Source organism: Sus scrofa, chromosome 14 (assembly GCF_054392235.1).
Source record: "Sus scrofa isolate SSC_HxYL_T2T_F1_AM1 chromosome 14, Sscrofa_HxYL_maternal_Yorkshire_Landrace_v2.0, whole genome shotgun sequence".
NCBI classification, from domain to species: domain Eukaryota; kingdom Metazoa; phylum Chordata; class Mammalia; order Artiodactyla; family Suidae; genus Sus; species Sus scrofa.
In genome coordinates, this window is record NC_139396.1 from 31,388,036 (window position 1) to 31,406,236 (window position 18,201).

At 37.8% G+C, this 18,201-nt stretch overlaps 1 protein-coding gene across 11 annotated transcripts in view; it reads left to right on the plus strand.

Annotated features, from left to right (window-relative positions):
* Positions 1–58: 58 nt before the first annotated feature.
* The window catches only part of PPP2R2A (protein phosphatase 2 regulatory subunit Balpha), an 88,330-nt gene continuing 70,187 nt past the window's right edge, over positions 59–18,201 (plus strand). For 6 of the 11 annotated variants that reach the window (XR_014825694.1, XR_014825693.1, XM_084993120.1 and 3 more), the window contains exons 1-2: positions 69–362; positions 2,178–2,252. Coding sequence is in view for 2 of the 11 variants with exons in the window: in XM_005670440.4 (XP_005670497.1) it covers positions 1,754–1,790; positions 2,178–2,252 (112 nt within the window). In the remaining 9 variants the exon portion in view is untranslated. 11 annotated transcript variants of the gene reach the window in all.

Genomic DNA, 18,201 nt, shown 5'->3' on the forward strand with positions numbered 1-18,201 from the left:
CCTCCGGCCCAGCCCGGCGGCTCCGCCCTCCTGGTGACGTCACTGGCCAGGCCAGCCGGCGCCATTTTGAAAGTGGAGTCGCCTGCCCTGCCGCTGCCGCCGCCGTCGCTGTCGTAGCTGCCGCCGCCGCTGCTGGAGAAAGAGCAAGAGTGGGGAAGCCCCAGAGTGAAATCCACCATCCTGCCGGCTGGTCTGCCCGCCCCTCCTTCCTTCTCCCCCGACCCCCGCCCCCTCCCCCCACAGGTGCCATCCGCCGCCATCCGCCCTCTCTACCCCCCCATCCCCAGGTGAGGGGGGTGAGTTCAGGAAGCGGAGACCCCAAGGAACCCAGCAGGGTCACCATTTGCAGCGCAACATGGCAGGTAAAGGAGAAATCACCCTCTCCACTGACAAGGCACCGCTTCCTTCCTCCTCCCTCCATCACCCCCTAGCGACCGCCTGTGCTTCTCGCAGAGCCACGGGGCGCCCCTCGGATTTCAGGGTATTGGTCAAGTGGGGTGGGGTGGGGGTGGGGAGGGCTGTGGGAAGGCGAGTGGTCGCTGTGGTATCGAAATGGCTTTTAAAATGAGGGTTGGAGCCTGGGCATGGGTGGGGGTGGGGTGTGTGCCGGCGATCCGAGGGGTAAGGCGTGGGTGGGGCGGGGTGGGGGCGAGTGCCGATTTGTCCCTGCTGCTCGGGAGCCCGGTGTAACCTCCGCCCCCCCCAGGCGGGGGGGCTTTTTGCCGCTCTTCCTTCCTTTAATTCTTATTTTTCCCCTGGCTGCAAGCCTTCTTGGGTGTTTCTACAAATAAATATATTTTGCACTGAAAAGGAAGAGTGCTTTACAAGTTAAAATACAATGGGGACATATGTGTATTTCTTTCCACTGTGAGTACGTAGATTTTTGAGACTGTAAGCCTGAATTTTTTGTCTGGAACCATCTCCCTTTCGTTTCTTTTACCTTTACATCCAAAGACTGCAAGGCTTTTAATAAAGCAAGTTCCATGAAAAATGTAATTTAAACTTTGTTTTGCACGTTAGCTTTTGTGCAGATGTCCTTTTCCCAAAAGGGTTTCTTGGAGTTATTTAAAATAGTTGTGGAGTTCAGAGATATAAATAGCCAAGGGGAAGAGAGAATTAGGTAAAAGCTTGGGGGGGAAAGGATGCAGAGAGAAAACCAGATTGGAATATTTAGCAAGGAATGGAGGTGAAGGAAGAGAAAAAGGTAATTGCTTTGAGGATTATTTTTGCACATTTTGGTGTAGCTGTCTTCTTTCATCTAGTAGAATCAATTCTAGATTTATTCAGTTTCTTTCTTCATAGATCCAGGAATTTCCCCCTCTGTGCTTGGAAGGGAAATAGAAACATTCAAGGACTGAACCAGTTTTCTGTGCTTTTGTCAGTGTTTAGTTAGATAAATAAACCTCTTTTAAAAAGTTTAATGTTGGATTGACTTTATGGTTTGCTATAAACAAGTTGCTTTTTGGCCTTGTTGAATGATTAAGTGAAATTAAAATTGTTTTGCATAAGAGGATGACAAATGAGCAAAATTAATTTTTGCAAGGGCTTCTGAGGGATTAGGTGAAGGGACACAAAGCAAGCTTCCTTTGGCAATCCCTTCACCAGCATTCAATTTAGTTTCTTTTCCTCTCTGTCTGGAGCCAGTGATTTGCTGGTAATGAAATGCAAAGAAATGGGTGGTGAGGTTGTGTTTGCTGTATGTGCGCTGTGGTGATAGGGTTCATATGAATCATTGCTCCTCACCCAGGCAGTAATGTTCCTGAAGTTTTCTCTTCGTTCCGTGTTTTATGGTAGTTTAACCTTATTAACTCATCTGCAGGCTTTTGTACCCTTAAAGGAAACCTCTCTAACTTTTGGTATTTTCTTTTTTCTGGTAGGTCTTGCTTGAAGTAAGGCTTTTACTGTGTTTGAGGGGAAGGGCAAAATGGAAGGGAAGTTTTGAACTCAAGTGCAGTGTTAACATGGCCGTTAAATATTTCAGACCTGGAATCTCTCTTTTAATGCAGTACAAACTATTGGGGACTAACCTTTTTCCAGATTAGTGCTCTGGTGTTATGGTTGTATGTGTGGGCACTACCAGGCTATTAGTATCATGCCAACCATGGATACCATCACTGTGTTTATGAGAGTAAACATGAACAGAACTCAGTTTTAATTGGTATGTTTTCTTTTTCCAGGAGCTGGAGGAGGGAATGATATTCAGTGGTGTTTTTCTCAGGTGAAAGGAGCCGTAGATGATGATGTAGCAGAAGGTAAGAAAGCATTTAATAATGCAAAATTTGGATCTAGAATCTTTTCAAAATCTCTATTACTGAAGGACTTTCTTGCAGCTGAGTCTGTTATAGTTTAAGAACATTTTTTGTTTGTTGTCCAAGCAGTGGAAGAACAGTTGTAAAAGTCACATTTCTGTAAAATAGTCTTAACTCCTTTAATGCCTTGTTTTATTATTTTTCTCTGAATAAAATAAGGAGCACTAGGTGATGATATAAATAAAACAAACACAAGGAAAATCTAAGGTCCATATGGTAATGGTGATGCACTATCATGGTTGTACGTAGTTTTTAGATAATTAAGTTGAAATAGGTGCCATCAGCATTTAGCTCAGAAGTTTTTGACAGCATCTTTCATTTTTGTGGGAAGACTTTAGGCTTTTTTTGAACTCACCTATTTGAGAGTGTGGTGTTGATTGGCATAGTCTGAAGAAGTGCTGGCTGAAGTGATGCATTTAATTGTCTTGTAAAGATGAATTTAGCATGTCTTCTGGAGAGCTTATTCTTTTGCAGTTAGAAGCTGGATTTAATCAGCTGAAGTACTTAAGTATTTTTCGGTCTAATTTTTTAATTAGTATATTTCAAAATTTCAAAGTTTTGAAACTTTTAAGATTTTGCATACATTTGAAATGGTATTCGATGGAGGAGGTCTTGAGATGGAGGAGGCATTATTTCCCATGAAGTAGTTGCATGGTTTCATCATTCATAAATATTAAAGTTTGAATCTTAGTAATAGTCTGTGCCTTGAATTACAGTAGGAATTTTCCAACAAAGCTCAGATAAATTAAAACGTGTACTTTTAATGGTTTATAAACCATCTTTCTCTGGATTGTATTGTCATCATAATAAGACCATTTTTCTGGCTTGCTGTCAGTATACTGTTTGTTTTGAGGGTTTTTCCAGGTGATGGTAGGATGATGGCCTTGCCTTGAGCCAATCGAATGCTTGGATTTGCCTGTGTGTCATTCTTGATTAAATACCTGATCAGAGTTTGTTGAGTCCTGTGGGGAGCCAACTGGCATATATTGTACTTCTGATACAGCGCACTCTCACGTTTCTTTTTATTGAATGACGAGAAGCTGGAAGCCTAAAGAAGTTGAGAGGTTTCCTGATGGTCATACAAATAGTGTAGATCAAGGTTTTCTGGTGAAGCCTTTGCTGTTTGTCCTGTTCAGAGAAATAAACCCTCAGTTCAAGGGAGGAGTCATGTGTTACTCATTTTGTAACTCCATTACCTGTTGAACAGTAGGCACTCAAATATTGGATCATTAGTTCTGTGCTGTTGTGTAATACTCAACCAAGTTATGAAAGTGTCATATACTTGAAAAACATTCCTTGGTTGATTTCCATTTATTCCCTTTATCAAACCTCTGCCAGGGGCCTCCTAAACACTGAGCACCGTGTCTCTGAGGTGTCTAGCTTATAAACCCTGCCCTGAAGGAGTTCTTAGTTCACTTGTTAAACAGGCAGAAAGATCACATGCATTTTATTTAAAAGAAATTGATGATTCCAGACTTACCTAACCAAACCAGATGATAGTTTTTGATATGTATAATGGATCAGTTGTGGTTTTCTTCTGCTAATACTTAGTAGCTGCTTTTTCTACTGATTCATTAAATAGCTTTCATCTCAGGTTAAAGATTACTTTAACTTACAGTGCATTCCTAGCATCTTCACATGCTGAAGCTTGGTATGTCTGTTTTAATAAATACATGACTTGTTCTAATACCTGTGTCTGTACAAATATAAGAAGTATAAAAAATTCCCCAATTTTCAAATTACGCAACTTTAATTTTGGTATGTTTGCATGCTGTAGTTTGCATATCATAGTCTATTATGTTTATTTTACTATGAGAGGGCTTACTTTTCTGAAATAAGATTAATACATTTTTTTCCTTGGGTTAAAATATAATCTCTTAACGTGTTATATCTGGCTCAAGCTTCAGTTTAGCTTGCCTCTTCTCTATTTACGATACATCCCAAGTTCTTTTCCATCAAAGGCTCCAAATTGTCTTCGCCCTCCTACACGCAGTCAGCTGTCATGGCATACCCTTTTTACTTCTGTAATGCTTTAATCTTCTTTCCATACTCACTTTTCACCTTGATTAAGGTTCTGTCTCAGTATCTCTCATCTGGATTGCTGTAGCTTCCTAAACGATTCCCTGCTTCTTGTCCTCTTGCTTTTAAGTTAACCTTTACCTGCCATCCTGGTTTTATTTTTCTCAGAAATCTTTAGTGGTCACTTATAGCCACAGGATTATAAATTACGTTCTGGTATTTTAGCCTAAAAAGTGATGTTCTCACTGGTGTGGCTCCTACTTCTGTAAGTTTATTTGCTAGTGTGATTTATGATCTAGCTAAATGGATACCGTTCTTCATACAAGTCCCGTACACTCTTACCTTTGGGGGTCTTTGTTTTTTTGCTCCTCCCATCTTGGGGTGCCTGACATTCCTCCCACAGTTCTCTTATCAGAATCATATTCATCCTTCAAATCATTCCTGTAGTGCTTTTATTTAACTCCTGTTTTTGGAAATATTTTAAAACTCTTCCTTCATAGCACTTTGTATGCATAATATTAGTACCCTAAACCTCTGCTGTTGTACTATAAGCTTAGTGCAGGACTGTTGTATCTTTGTGCTTTATATATAAACTGCTGTGCTAAGAACAGAGCCTGGATGGAGCACAGTAGGCATTCAGTGTTTATTGAAAAAGGGAGTAATATTTTACTGTTGTTATGAAGGGGGTCAAGAATGGCTGAAGCGTAGGATGATTGAGACATACTTTTGGCAATTGTGAATTTCTTTACTTGGCAGCTTTATAAGTAGATTGATGATATACAGCTGTATAATAGAAATGAGGAGACCTTGGGTATTTATCCTGATGACAAACCAGTATATGTCATTTTGAATAAGTACTCTTCTGGGTTTCAGTATGCTTAGCCTTAAGAAAACAGAACTGGATTAGGTGATTTCTTTTGTTCCTTATACTCTAATCTTGTTAATTTTCAAAGATGTATTGGAAAAGAGATAGCGCCACATTATTTGGACTCTCTAAGGGCCTTAATTAAAAAATAAAACCTTACTGAACTTTGTTACTCAAGGCTCAGAATTTTTCCTTAAGTACATGGCAGAACTAAGGATTTTGACATTTGATCAGATACTGTCATTGTCCTTTGGCCCATGTAGGCCCTTCAGGACATTTATGCTGTATGTTGGGGTGCTTATTATTTCTATGCATAGGGCTCTTTAGGCATTTTAAGTGGTTTACTTTTGATGTAGCTATATGTCTGGAAGAAGGATAAATAAGGTACTAAAATTCCAATCATTCACATATCATGCAGTTTTTATTTTAACCTTTATGGTAGCAATAATAACATTTTATCTTATTCTATGTTTTTAATTTTTTTTTTTGGATAATTATTCCCTCATGAGACAGTAGGTCAGAGCACAGACTCCAGTGCTAGACTGCATGCATGGTTTGAATCTTACCAATAACCTACTAGCCGTGTGATCTTGGGCAAGTTAACCTCTTTGTGCCCATTTTCTCCCTCTAAAAAATGAGGAATACAGTAAAACCTTATGAAGTTGTTCAAACGAGTTAATATTCCTAAAACAGAAATCCAGTACATAATAAGGGTTTAGCTTTTGTCATTTCTTGAACATTTATGTGATTAAGGAAGAGTGAGAGGATGAGGAAACAGCATTGTCTTTAAAGGCTACTAAAAACTTTTCATCAGCCAAAGTGAAGAAGAGGGTATTGATTCCACTAATGTAAAGTTCAGAAACATTCAGAACTAAACAATAGGTTTGGAGACACATAGGAAGCTGGTAAAACTCTAAAGAATAGCTACGAAATAATTACCATATAAAAGCAAGGAGAATGGTTAACTTTAAGACGTGGGAAGGAGTTGTGATTTCAAGGGGGTCTGGGAAGGCTCAAGGGATGGTGAATTGACCTGGATTGTGGTTTTACCTATGTTAGTAATAACTGACTAACCTGAACATTTTTGTTTTGATTTTGATTTTATATATTTGTTAGATTTCCCAGTAAAAGTTTTTTAAAAATCCAATACTGTACTAAAGGGTTTAGAATAAAAAAATGGCAGTCCTTCCATACTCACTCCCTGATCCTCCCAGCCCTTCCCCTAAAGGCAATTATGTTGAACTGTTCTAGCTATATTCCCTTGTGCTTAATTACATTTTTTGTGTGAATAAAATGTTTTCTATTTCTCATCAATTTTAGACATTTCCAATTGATTTCCTTCCCTAGTAGATGAAGATTAGGCTGTTCTTATTATTGCCCTTATACCCCCCAGTATTACATCACATGTTGCGGTTAAATTAGAAGTCAGTGCTTACTTTGTTATGACGATGCACGTGTTTACTGCTGATCCAATGCTCTGCAGGGTTGCTCATTTCTTCTGCATCCCTTCATTTTTCCTGAAGCTAATAATTGCCTGTTTTGTAATTTGCCTAGTTCTTTTTGCATTAAAAAAACCCAAAAACTTCGTTATGGAGATTTTGAGCATTACAGGCAGTACATGAGAAGTGTAATGAGCTTCCATCACCCAACATCATCAACCTGTGGCGATGCTGCCCCACTTATGTTTGCATCACTTGACCCCTTCCTAGTTCTCTGTTATTTAGTGATAGAAATATTATTATTATTCTTTTAAGGGCCGCACCTGTGGCATATGGAAGTTCCCAGGCTAGGGGGTCAAATCAGAGCTACAGCTGCCAGCCTGTGCCACAGCCACAGCAGCATGGGGTCCAAGCCGTGTCTGTGACCTACACCATAGCTCATGGAAACGCCAGATCCCCAACCCACTGAGTGAGGCCAGGGATTGAACCTGCATCCTCATGGATACTAATAAGATTTGTTTCCACTGTGCCACAGTGGGAACTCCTGATTGTTTTTAAAAATCTCGATTTCAACTAAAACTAAAAAACAAGTTCATCATTTTTAGCTGAAACAAGTATGGAATTTTTCCTAATGATTTTTTTGCCCTAGCAGTCTGATAATCTCTTAATTTGTTGCATTTTAACTTGTGAAAATAAACTATTAAAAATTCAGATACAGGTGGATAATCTGAAGTGTCATTTTTGCGTAAAAAGTAAGGAAAAAACTAACCATTGAACATGATTATTTTGATTATTTTAATATAAGTTTTCACTATTTAATATTAGTAGTAAATGCAATTTTAATTATTTTAATGTTAGTATAATTTTTTCATCTCCATATTTGACAGTGTAAAACTTTCATAGGATATTATTTTAGGATATGATTTTATTACATGAAGCTAGTAATACTTGGATCCAGATGTATTGCTTCTTTTCAACACTTTATTTCCTGTTTATTTTTGGTAGGATTTAGACTCGTGACCTGGTTCTTGGGAAAAAAAATTGCAGTGGAAGAGTCTAAATACTCCCCAAATAAGGACATAAATAAATTTTAAGAGACAAATAACCTTTGTGGTATCACATAAAATTTGATAGTTTAACATCCATTCATTATGTCTAATGCTACAATATAAACAATATAAGAATATTTGTGTTTTGTGTTTCTTAGAGCATTATGCATGTTATGTTGGATTTAGACAGAAGGGTCAATTAATAGGAAAAAAATGGTAGGACCTCCATTTTTTGCACATTTCAGAATATCGGCACATCAGCTGTACTCCAAAACCCAATGACTCATAGCAAAAGTTTTACTTAACATTCATACCTTGTATCACATGTGACACTCCTTTCTCTTAACACTAGCACTACTGCTAACAGAAATCTGGTACTGTTTCAGTATAATCACTTAAAGTAGCGTAACTTTGCCCATTAAATAACATGGATGAGCGTACTTATCTAGTATTAGGCAGTATCCTTGTTTTCTTTTAAGATACTAAAATGTTTTCTTACTCCTTTATTGGTTAAAAAAAATTACAAGAGATGATGGCTTTGAAAGAGCATTTAGCTCACATTTTGTCTCGGGTTATTAAAATAAACCAAAAATTAAACCTGGATGTTTCTTAATACTCTCCTTCAGTGAACTGAATTTTTAAATTCTTGAAAATTGTGGAATAAGCAGAATGATGAGACTGAAGCAAATAGTTTATTATTAGATCAGTGAAAAGATTCCCATGTATTAATGTATTTATACATCTGTATTTGCCTAGTTTAGTTGAGTGTAAGAAGAAAGGTAAACTTTATTTTGAGCTTCTTATCCTGTTAAAGAGGAAAATTGAAGGGTTGGAGATAGATGTTTTAGTTAGCATCCTCAACTGTAATCTCTTTTTCCCTTCTCTTAGGTGACAATGGAAATTAAAATTAAATAATCAAAAAGTCTTCAAGTTGCTTCCTTGGTAGAAGGAAAGAGAAGTATAAGTCTAGTTAGTAATACGTAAATTAGTTTTCTTAACTGTGTGCCAGGTACTGTTTTAGGTGATTTATATATATCAATTTATAAAGCTATGAAATAAGCAGATGCAGTTGTTTTTACATGTAGATAGGAAACTGGGCTAGAAAGGTTAATTTACTATGTATCCATGAGCGGATAGGGCAGCCGGGATTCTTAACCTCAAACTTTTAAGTTTCTTTAGTTTAATTTTATTTACTTAAAAATTTGAGCTACTTCTTTTTTTATCCTTTACTTTTTAATTAAATTTTTTCATTAAATTTTTTTGTTTGTTTCGTTTTTTAAAATTTTTGTTTGAGCTACCATGGCATGTGGATGTTCCCAGGCCAGCTGTCGAACCCTTGCTGCAGAAATGACCGGAGCCACTGCATTGACAGTGCCAGATCCTTAACCCACTGTGCCACAGGGGAACTCCTGAGCTTCTTTTGGTTTATGTGAAAGTGTTTGAGGTTGTTGGAATGTGACTTGTTTAGAGTTTGTAAAGCCTAGTAGACTGATGTTTCAAAGTAATTAAATCCAACATGGATATTTACTGAATTTTCTGCTAATGGAATTTTCTTAAGCTAGGGTGTGCAATACAGGATTTTTGAACCTTCTGAAGTTGTGTGTACAGTTGTACATGTGTGCATTTTTCTGGTCAGAGGGGGTCTGTAACAGTTGTCAGAACAGTGGTCATTTATTCCATTTTGAAGTGTGGTCTGGCAACCCCTCAAATCTTTCAAAAGGTTTCTGAAGTTGAAACTATTTCCATAATAATGCGAAGACAATATTTACTTTTTTCGCTTTGTTGACATTTACACCAATGGTACAAAAGCAATGGTGGGTAGTAGACCTACTGGCATCTTAGTGTGTATCAAGGCCTTGGCACGAAATGGTACAGTAGTCATGATAATCTTAATTGCCATGCACCAGCAGTTTTGAAAATGCCAGTTTTACTTAAGAATGTCTTTGATGAAGTAGTAAAAATTAATTTTATCAAGTCTCTACTCTTGAAATTCTTGACTCTTGAGCACATGCGTGTTGAACATTCTGTGTGACAGGATGGAAAGTATCCCTCAGGCACTTCTGTTACAGACCAGACAGAGCACAGTGGTTTTTCTGGGGGAAAAGTATTGCTGTAGTTATGTGAGTTTCAAGCTGAACTAGCTGGTCTTTTCATGGAACATTATTTTTATTAGAAAGAGCTCCTGACAGACTACTCAGACTTGGGTATTTGGCAGACATTTTCTCAAAAGAACAGTGAATCTGTTGCTTCAATAGACAGTCATTTGTTGTCCATGATAAAATTTGAGTTTCAAGCAAAAATTAAAATTCTGGAAAACATATATCTACCATCCTGAGTTTGATAGGATACTTCTGAATACTTAAAGATTTTTCAGATGAGATCGGTAGTAATATTAATGACCGATTTTTGATATTGTTTAATGAAATGTGTCAGTGTTTGGAAGATCTGCCTAATTGAATCCGTATTTTACAAGTGGACAATGCTTGTGATGTTAAAAAATTATGCACAAGTGCAAGACAAAGCATTAGATTTTAATATAACAGACAAGTGGTATAGTTTCAGATTCCACACACTTTTAAGAAACTATGGTGTGTTGAGTTTTGGTACAGTATCAAAGGATTATCTGTAACTACCTGAGAAGCCTGTTAAACTTTTCTTCCCTGTGCAACTATATATCTGAGTAAGTCTAGATTTCCTCATATATTTAACCTATACGTCATAGTGTAGTATGTTGAAATAGAAGCAAGTAAGACAATCTAGCCTTCTTCTGTTAAGCCAGACATCAAAAGAGATTTGTAACAATGTAAAACAATGCCATTTTTCTCAGTTTTTTTGGGGGGGTGATGTTTTTCTTCTTTTTGCAACTTATTTGTAATGTTGTAGGGCTGGTTATTACATTTTTAAATGGATAAATATTTTAAAATTTAAAAGTCTTTCTTTGGGGGTCTTCAGACTTTAGTAGTGTAAGGAGATCTTGTCATCCAGAAATATCTGACTGCTGTGAGTTTAGTCTGTTAATTTCATTGCACTGTTGCTTTAAAAGAGTCTCATGAGGTGATCAGAAAGAATCATACAGTGCTGCTTTTGTGCATGGATATTTAAAGTTTTCCTATAAAAGCTTTTCTATGACTTCATATTGTTTCAGCCTACTCCCTTGCTGTTCTTTAGATACTAAATTAAATCTGCCTTAAGGTTTTTTGGGTTTTTTTTTTTTCTATCTTTTTAGGGCTGCACCCGTGTATGGCACATGGAGGTTCCCAGGCTAGGGATCAAATCGGAGCTGTGCTGCCAGCCTATACAACAGCCACAGAAATGTGGGATCTGAGCCAGTCTGTGACCTACACCACACAACTCATGGCAATGCTGGATCCTTAGCCCACTAAATGAGGCCAGGGATGGAACCTGCTGAGCCACAACGGGAATTTCTGCCTTAAGTTTTTTAGGGCTTTTCTCACAATCTCTGCCGAGATCCAGCTATCATTAATACTTAATATAAGGTTACTAAATTCCTTAAAACCTAGTCTAGTGCCGTTTCTCGGTTGGCTGTCTGGTTATTAGAAAGGAGTTTATGCCCTTGACATTGTGTTTTATTTTGAAACCCAGCATGTATCAGTATGATGTGTTTTTTTTCTTGTAAGTAAGGCATCCAGTTGGCATGGTAATTAGTTCTCAACTCTTTTAACTACTAAAGGGAGGCTGGGGAGAAAGAACAGTGTTTTCTTTAAAGTCTACTTTTAAAAATGCAACATAATTCTATTTTAAAATAGTTGCTGAGTTTCCTCTTCTAAGAATGCAATATCAACTATTGCTTAATATTTTTGTGGCATTTTTCTATCCTTTTAAAAAAATTGTCAAAGTATGTAGGGCTTTTAAAACTAGCTTTAACAACTTTCCATCCACGTTTAAATACTGAATTTATTAACAAAGCAAGAGCTAGCTTTTTTATTAATACAGGTACTTTTAGTTAATGTTAGCTGTGGTTGATTAAAATGTCATCTAGATCTTTGCCTGTGGCATATGTGGAATCCTTGGCAATTCATTATTGAATAGTTTTGTGTGCTACTGCACCAGGGGTCAGTCTTATAATTTTACTTTCTGTAGGTTGTTGACTTTCTCTCCGAATGTTCAAATATCGACTGAAATTTTTTCTTCTGTAGTCCTTGAATGATTTCTTTTATAAAGTTTAAGGGGGTTCATGGACAAATGAAATGACCCTTCTTAAGAATCTCTGTGTTAATTTGGAGTTCCCTTGTGGCACAGTGGGTTAAGGCTCTGGTGGTGTCACTGCAGTGGCTCATGTTGCTGCTGTGGCACAGTTTGATCCCTGGCCTGGGAGCTTCTGCATGTGGGTGTGGCCAAGAAAAAAAATTTTAATTTTAAATTTTGCCTGTAGTTATATATGCCTAGATGTTTAATTTGGAAGAATCAAGGATATTTTGTATGGTAATGATAATTTTTAGACTACTAAAAGGGTATTCTTTATTTTTTTATTATTTTTTTCAAAGGGCTGCACCCTTGGCATTTGGAGGTTCCCAGGCTAGGGGTCTAATCAGAGCTATTGCTGCCAGCCTATACCACAGCCACAGCAACGCCAGATCCAAGCCAGATCTGTGACTTACACCACAGCTCACGGCTGCGCCAGATCCTTAACCCACTGTGAGTGAGGCCAGGGATGGAACCCGCAACCTCATGGTTCCTAGTTGGATTCGTTAACCACTGAGCCATGACCGGAACTCCAAAAGGGTATTCTTTCTTAGCGATCCCTTTAGTGCTTACTGTTCTTGAGGTAAGAGTAGATGAATCTCCTGAGATATTGGACCTGACAGCTTTAGTGTAGTCCCATCTTAATTTTTTTTTTAAATAAAAAAAAAGACCCTGCTGTCTCTTTAACTGTGGGTAAAAATATTAGAGAAATTTATGGGATTTTGAACCAATTGCTTGTTTATATTTCATTCAGAAATCTAAATTCTTCAGTAGCCTCTATTAAGAGAGAAACTAAAGTAGGTAAAAGGGATTGATGAGAAGTTTTTTAAAAAATTATTTGACGATCTGGAACAGTATTACCTTTGAGAACTTGCCATTGTAATTTCAGGTCTGTTCTGTGTGAAAGTGGAAACAGAACCTTTTTGGTGTTAACCCCATGTCTTTTTGTTATTTTTTTCTAACTTACCACAAGGTAAGAGTCTTGTGTGCCTGGAGTAGGTGTGTTTTTAAGATAGCGTAAGAAGAATCTTTAATATTTTCTGTAGCAGATTAGGAAGGTTCTGTTTCAAGAAAACAAGCTATTATAGGCCATCAGTAATTCTTGTCAAATTCCTTATCTAGGGATGCAGCATTAAAAATGGTTAAGAATTACTGGTAGAGAAGGGATTGCTCCAAGCCTTTTTTTTTTTTTTTTCCCCTTGAGAGAGAGAATTGTTTTCTTCTAGCACTTCAAGTTCACTTAAAGTTCATGTATTTTTTTTTAACCCGCTGAGCACGAGGGAACTCCTTCCCAATCATCTTTTGGTGGACACCTAGGTTGTTTCCACCTCTCAACTATTGTGCTTTCCCAGCGTTTTTATGTGTAGTTCTGTTGGAAAGGCCATCGAAGTACTTTTTGTTTTTTATTGGTTTTTTTTTTTTTTTTTTCTTTTTAGGGCTGCACCCGTGGCATATGGAAGTTCCTAGGTTGGGGTGAATCAGAGCTGTAGCTGTGGGCCTGCACCACAGCCACAGCAACACCAGATCCTTAACCCGTTGAGCAAGGCCAGGGATTGATCATAGATACTAGTCGGGTTTGTTACTGCTGAGCTACAACAGGACTCCCCTATATACTTTCTAATAGTGATTGGAGGTGGACAGAAGAGCTGTAGGTAGAACATGAAAGTATAAGATTAGAGGATATTAAAAACTATAGATTGATACTGCTGTGATACAGATCTGTTATCCCAGATTAACAGTTTGAAGACAAGAACTGGGTTACTTCATTTTTGTAGGCTCTTTAAAGATAAGATTAGGCAAAATCTAATTTTTGACAAAAGTTTCACGCATTTGTTTTGCAGTTTCTGGTTAAAAATAGAAAATCCTGCATTTCCTTACTGTAAAACTAACAATAAAGACAATCAGTGGATTGTTTCATGTGCTTTTTAATTAGGCAAAGTCCTCAGCTTAATAGGAAAATTTGATAACTGCATTGCATTTCTTCGTAATGAAATTGTAAATAAGTAATAACCGAGTTTGCGTTTCTTAACAATAGCCTTCAAGGTAGACATTGTTTTCATTTTGTACACAAGAGCACTAGAGCTCTAAGAAGTTGAGCAAAGTTAATCTAAGATTATGAGTTAGTAAAACTACTTTGTCTGCTTTTTAGGCTCCCATGTTGCTTTTGTGTGGTTCAATTTTTAAAAATACTATTGGATTCATGTATTTTATGAATCTCTGAGTCTCATAGGGAGTAGCGATAAGGTGAGACCCTAGTTATTCATCTACAAATCGACAAGTATATGTTTAGTACCCAGTATTTTGGAGAATGTGAGGGAAATAGAAGACATGGTTATTTTCACTTAGGTATCTTAAGAAGGTCAGTTTTATTAAAATAAGCATGTTTTATAACACATTGTGGCCTTTGGTATTAATCTGTTCATGTTCCCAGGAGATTCTTTTTAGGGCCACACCCATGGCATATAGAAGTTCCCAGGCTAGGGGTCAAATCAGAGTTGCAGCTGCCGGCTTGCACCGCCCGCAGGCAATGCCAGATCCAAGCTGTGTCTGTGACCTACACCACAGCTCATGGCAACTCCCTGAGCGGGGCCAGGGATTGAACCCACATTCACATGGATCCTAATTGGGTTCGTTACTGGTGAGTTGCAATGGGAACTCCTACCAGAGATTCTTGACTAATGCTATGTAAAAATTTTATAAGTAATGCTGAAATGGGAATAGTAAGTTATTTCCACTTTTTCAAGTTGACATTATTCTGCTTAATATTGAAATAATGTTAAAGTACAAATAATTAGTTGTTTCAGGGATGTTAAATGAATTACATCTATCTCAAGTCTTTTTAAGACATAAATGTGTCTTTCTGTGATTTCAAATGTCTTTGAGTTGAATTTACTAATATTACTGGAGATTTCTTCAGGCCAATGTTTGTGGTAGCTTATAAACCCTTTTCTCTGTATCCTGCAATTCACAAACTTCCTTTGAAATTTGGCAGTCTCTTAAAAAGTTAAACACATTTACTTTATAATCCAGTGGTTCTACTTCTACGCACATACCAAAGAGAAATGAAAACCTGTGTCCACAAAAACTTACACACAGATGTTTATAGCAACATTATTCCCTATAGCCAAACAGTGGAAACAGCCCAAATGTCTGTCAACTAATGATGCCTAAAGAAAAGGTGATAAAGCCATACAGCAGAATATTACATAGCCATAGAAAGGGAAGTCTTGATACAGCTGCAATATGGATGAACTTTGAAAACGTGCTGAGTGAAGAAGCCAGTCACAGAATCCACATACCGTATGATTCCAAATACGTGAGATGTCCAGGATAGGCAAATACATTGAGACAGAAAGTAAATGAGTGGTTGCTAGGGCTAGTAATAGTTGGAAATAAGAGGAGTAACTGCATATAGGTACAACGCTTCTGTAAGGGTGATGAAAATGTTCTGGGATTAGATAGTGATGATGAATATAGTAAAAAAAAACTGGAAAGTTCTTTTTTTTTTTTTTTTTGTCTTTTTGCCTTTTCTAGGGCCGCTCCCACGGCATATGGAGGTTCCCAGGCTAGGGGTCGAATCGGAGCTGTAGCTGCTCTGGCCTACGCCAGAGCCACAGCAACGCAGGAACCAAGCCGCATCTGCAACCTACACCACAGATCACGGCAACACTGGATCGTTAACCCACTGAGCAAGGGCAGGGATCGAACACCCAACCTTATGGTTCCTAGTCGTTAACCACTGCACCACGATGGGAACTCCAATTCTCTTCTTTCTTAAAAGAATTTTTAGCGCCAACAAAGAACTCCCATTTACAAAAGGCCTTCATTTTGTAGTACTTCTCGCACAGACCACATCTATATCTGATTTTCTCCACTATATTAACAAAGTCTAGTTTGTGTTACCTTTTTTACAAACCAAAAATAAAGCAGTTATTTGAATAATTTACTAACCAGGGTTAAATATATACCCACCCCACCTCTGGCATATGCAATGGTAAATTCAAACAATACAGGAGGCATACAGTGAAAGCATGTCCCCCTCTCCCTCTTACCCCATTCTCCTAGATTCTGTGTCCCTAGAAATTCCTTCTATCTCATTCCAGAAGTATTTCATATTTGAGTGTGTTTTTAAACTTAACGGAGTGTATTCATCATTTTAGATTTGAAAGTTGGAAAATACATTCCAGAAATCCATGATAGGCAAGGTCTATAGGCCCCTTAGAGAGGATCTGATAAAGTAGTTACCATTTTCAACTGATCTGTGATTTCTCTAGCTTCAGTCTGAAGAGTAGCTGGGAAGGCTGTACATGTTTGGGATGTGCATTTAGATATGCAGTTGGCATGCAATTAAGCTAAATTTTGTGATAATTTATGTCTAAGCAAAAATAACAGTTTGGGTTTGTTGATGCCTGAAGTCTGTCTTACCGCTTATTAAATTAGACCTTGAGCTTTCTCAGGTTGAATCTTACTGATAGAGTCTGAAGTGACCTGGTCTTTTTGGTGTTATAGAGAGGGCTAGATCCCAGGGACTTAATTTTTTCTTCTAATGTAGCTTTCTGACTGTTCAGTAAATACATGGGTTCTTTTGTTCACATATCCAACACCTCTAATCCCTAACTGAATTTTTTGGTTTTTGATTAACATTGTTTAACATGCCAGGAGTTCTCGTCGTGGCACAGTGGTTAAAGAATCCGACTAGGAACCATGAGGTTGTGGGTTCGATCCCTGCCCTTGCTCAGTGGGTTAACGATCCAGCATTGCCGTGAGCTGTGGTGTAGGTTGCAGACACGGCTCGGATCCCGTGTGGCTGTGGCTCTGGTGTAGGCCGGTGGCTACAGCTCCGATTCGACCCCTAGCCCGTGAACTCCATGTGCCACGGGAGCAGCCCTAGAAAAGGCAAAAAGACAAAAAACAAAACAAAACAAACAAACAAACAAACAAAAAAACCATGCCAAAATGTCCTTATTTGTATACTGGAAGTGCAAAGAAGAAATGATTTGGGTTGAGAGTAGATGGGGAAAGCTTTCTAAATGAAGTGATTTTTGTTTGTCCTGCAAAGGAAGGCCAGAGGGTAAGGAAACATATTTCAGAACTACTTATTTTCTTATCTGTAAATGGGAGTAATAAATAGCACTCGCCTTTTATTTAGAGCATTAAATGTATAGGCGTGCTTAGTTTTGACACATACTAAGTGCTCAGAAAATTTAGTAAGATGCAGTTACTTAGTTACGTAGTACGTGATTAACAAATAACAGATTTACAATTAACAGGAATAAAAGCCTATTTGAATCTACAAATTTAAAAAACCCCTATTTTTTGAGATATGGGGAAGGCTATAGGCATTTTCAGTAAGAATATGTTGTATTAATGAATACAACTTTGGTTTGGTTAGGAATTTGGGAAATCTGAAGAGGGAAGTGGGAAAATTAGTTTCATCAGAATTGGGGTTAGGCTGGGGTCTGGCACTTTGACTCTTAATTTAACTCATTTGAAATTAATGTGTGGCAAGAAGAGTTCAAGCTTGTTTTTAATTTTTTTAGCCTCCTTTTCCCATTTTTCTTAAGTTTTTTGTTCTTCCAGTGTTTTGTTCTTCCCTATGATTGTATACTCTGCATCTTCTCTCAAGAATAATGTAATCTGGAAGTGAGGGGGCACTTGGAACAGACAGTAGAACCAAAAGCATCCTCCTCTCCTAAGCTGTTTCTGTGATGATCTGAACCTTTTACTAAACCCTGAGGAGGCTGACAGGTATATGTAGAGCTTATTTAAAAAATTCTGCAGGAGTCTGAAGAGAAAGCAAATTTGATTGTACAGGTGGGCACCCTTAGTTCTCTTTTCCATTCTTTATTCAGTAGTGTGCTGTTTTATTGTCATGGGATAGTATTCGCTCAATACAAGTAATTCTCAAGCTTTATGTGCTTATGAATTTCCTGGCAATCTTGTTAAAATGCAGATTATGATTCTGCATGAAGGTATTGGGTGGAGCCTTTGGTTTTGCATTTCTAACCAAGGATGTTGCTGCTACTGCTGCTCTGGTGGTCTGCAGTTTGCACTTTGAGCATCAAGACACCTTACAGCTTTTTTTAGGGGAGGGGAAACAGGTAGGGTAGCATCTTAATCCTTTTACTCAGCATTTCTGACAGACTGAATAGATTCATTGTGCTGTTCTCACATCGCTTAACATTTGTTCAATAAATGAATAAACACCTCCTGGGGAGCTTTGTACTAGATGTTAAAAGAACAGCTTGCATCATAGTACTACACTTTAGCCATCCCTAATTGTTAAATTCGTGTTTGTATTTCAGTTTGGCTCAGGC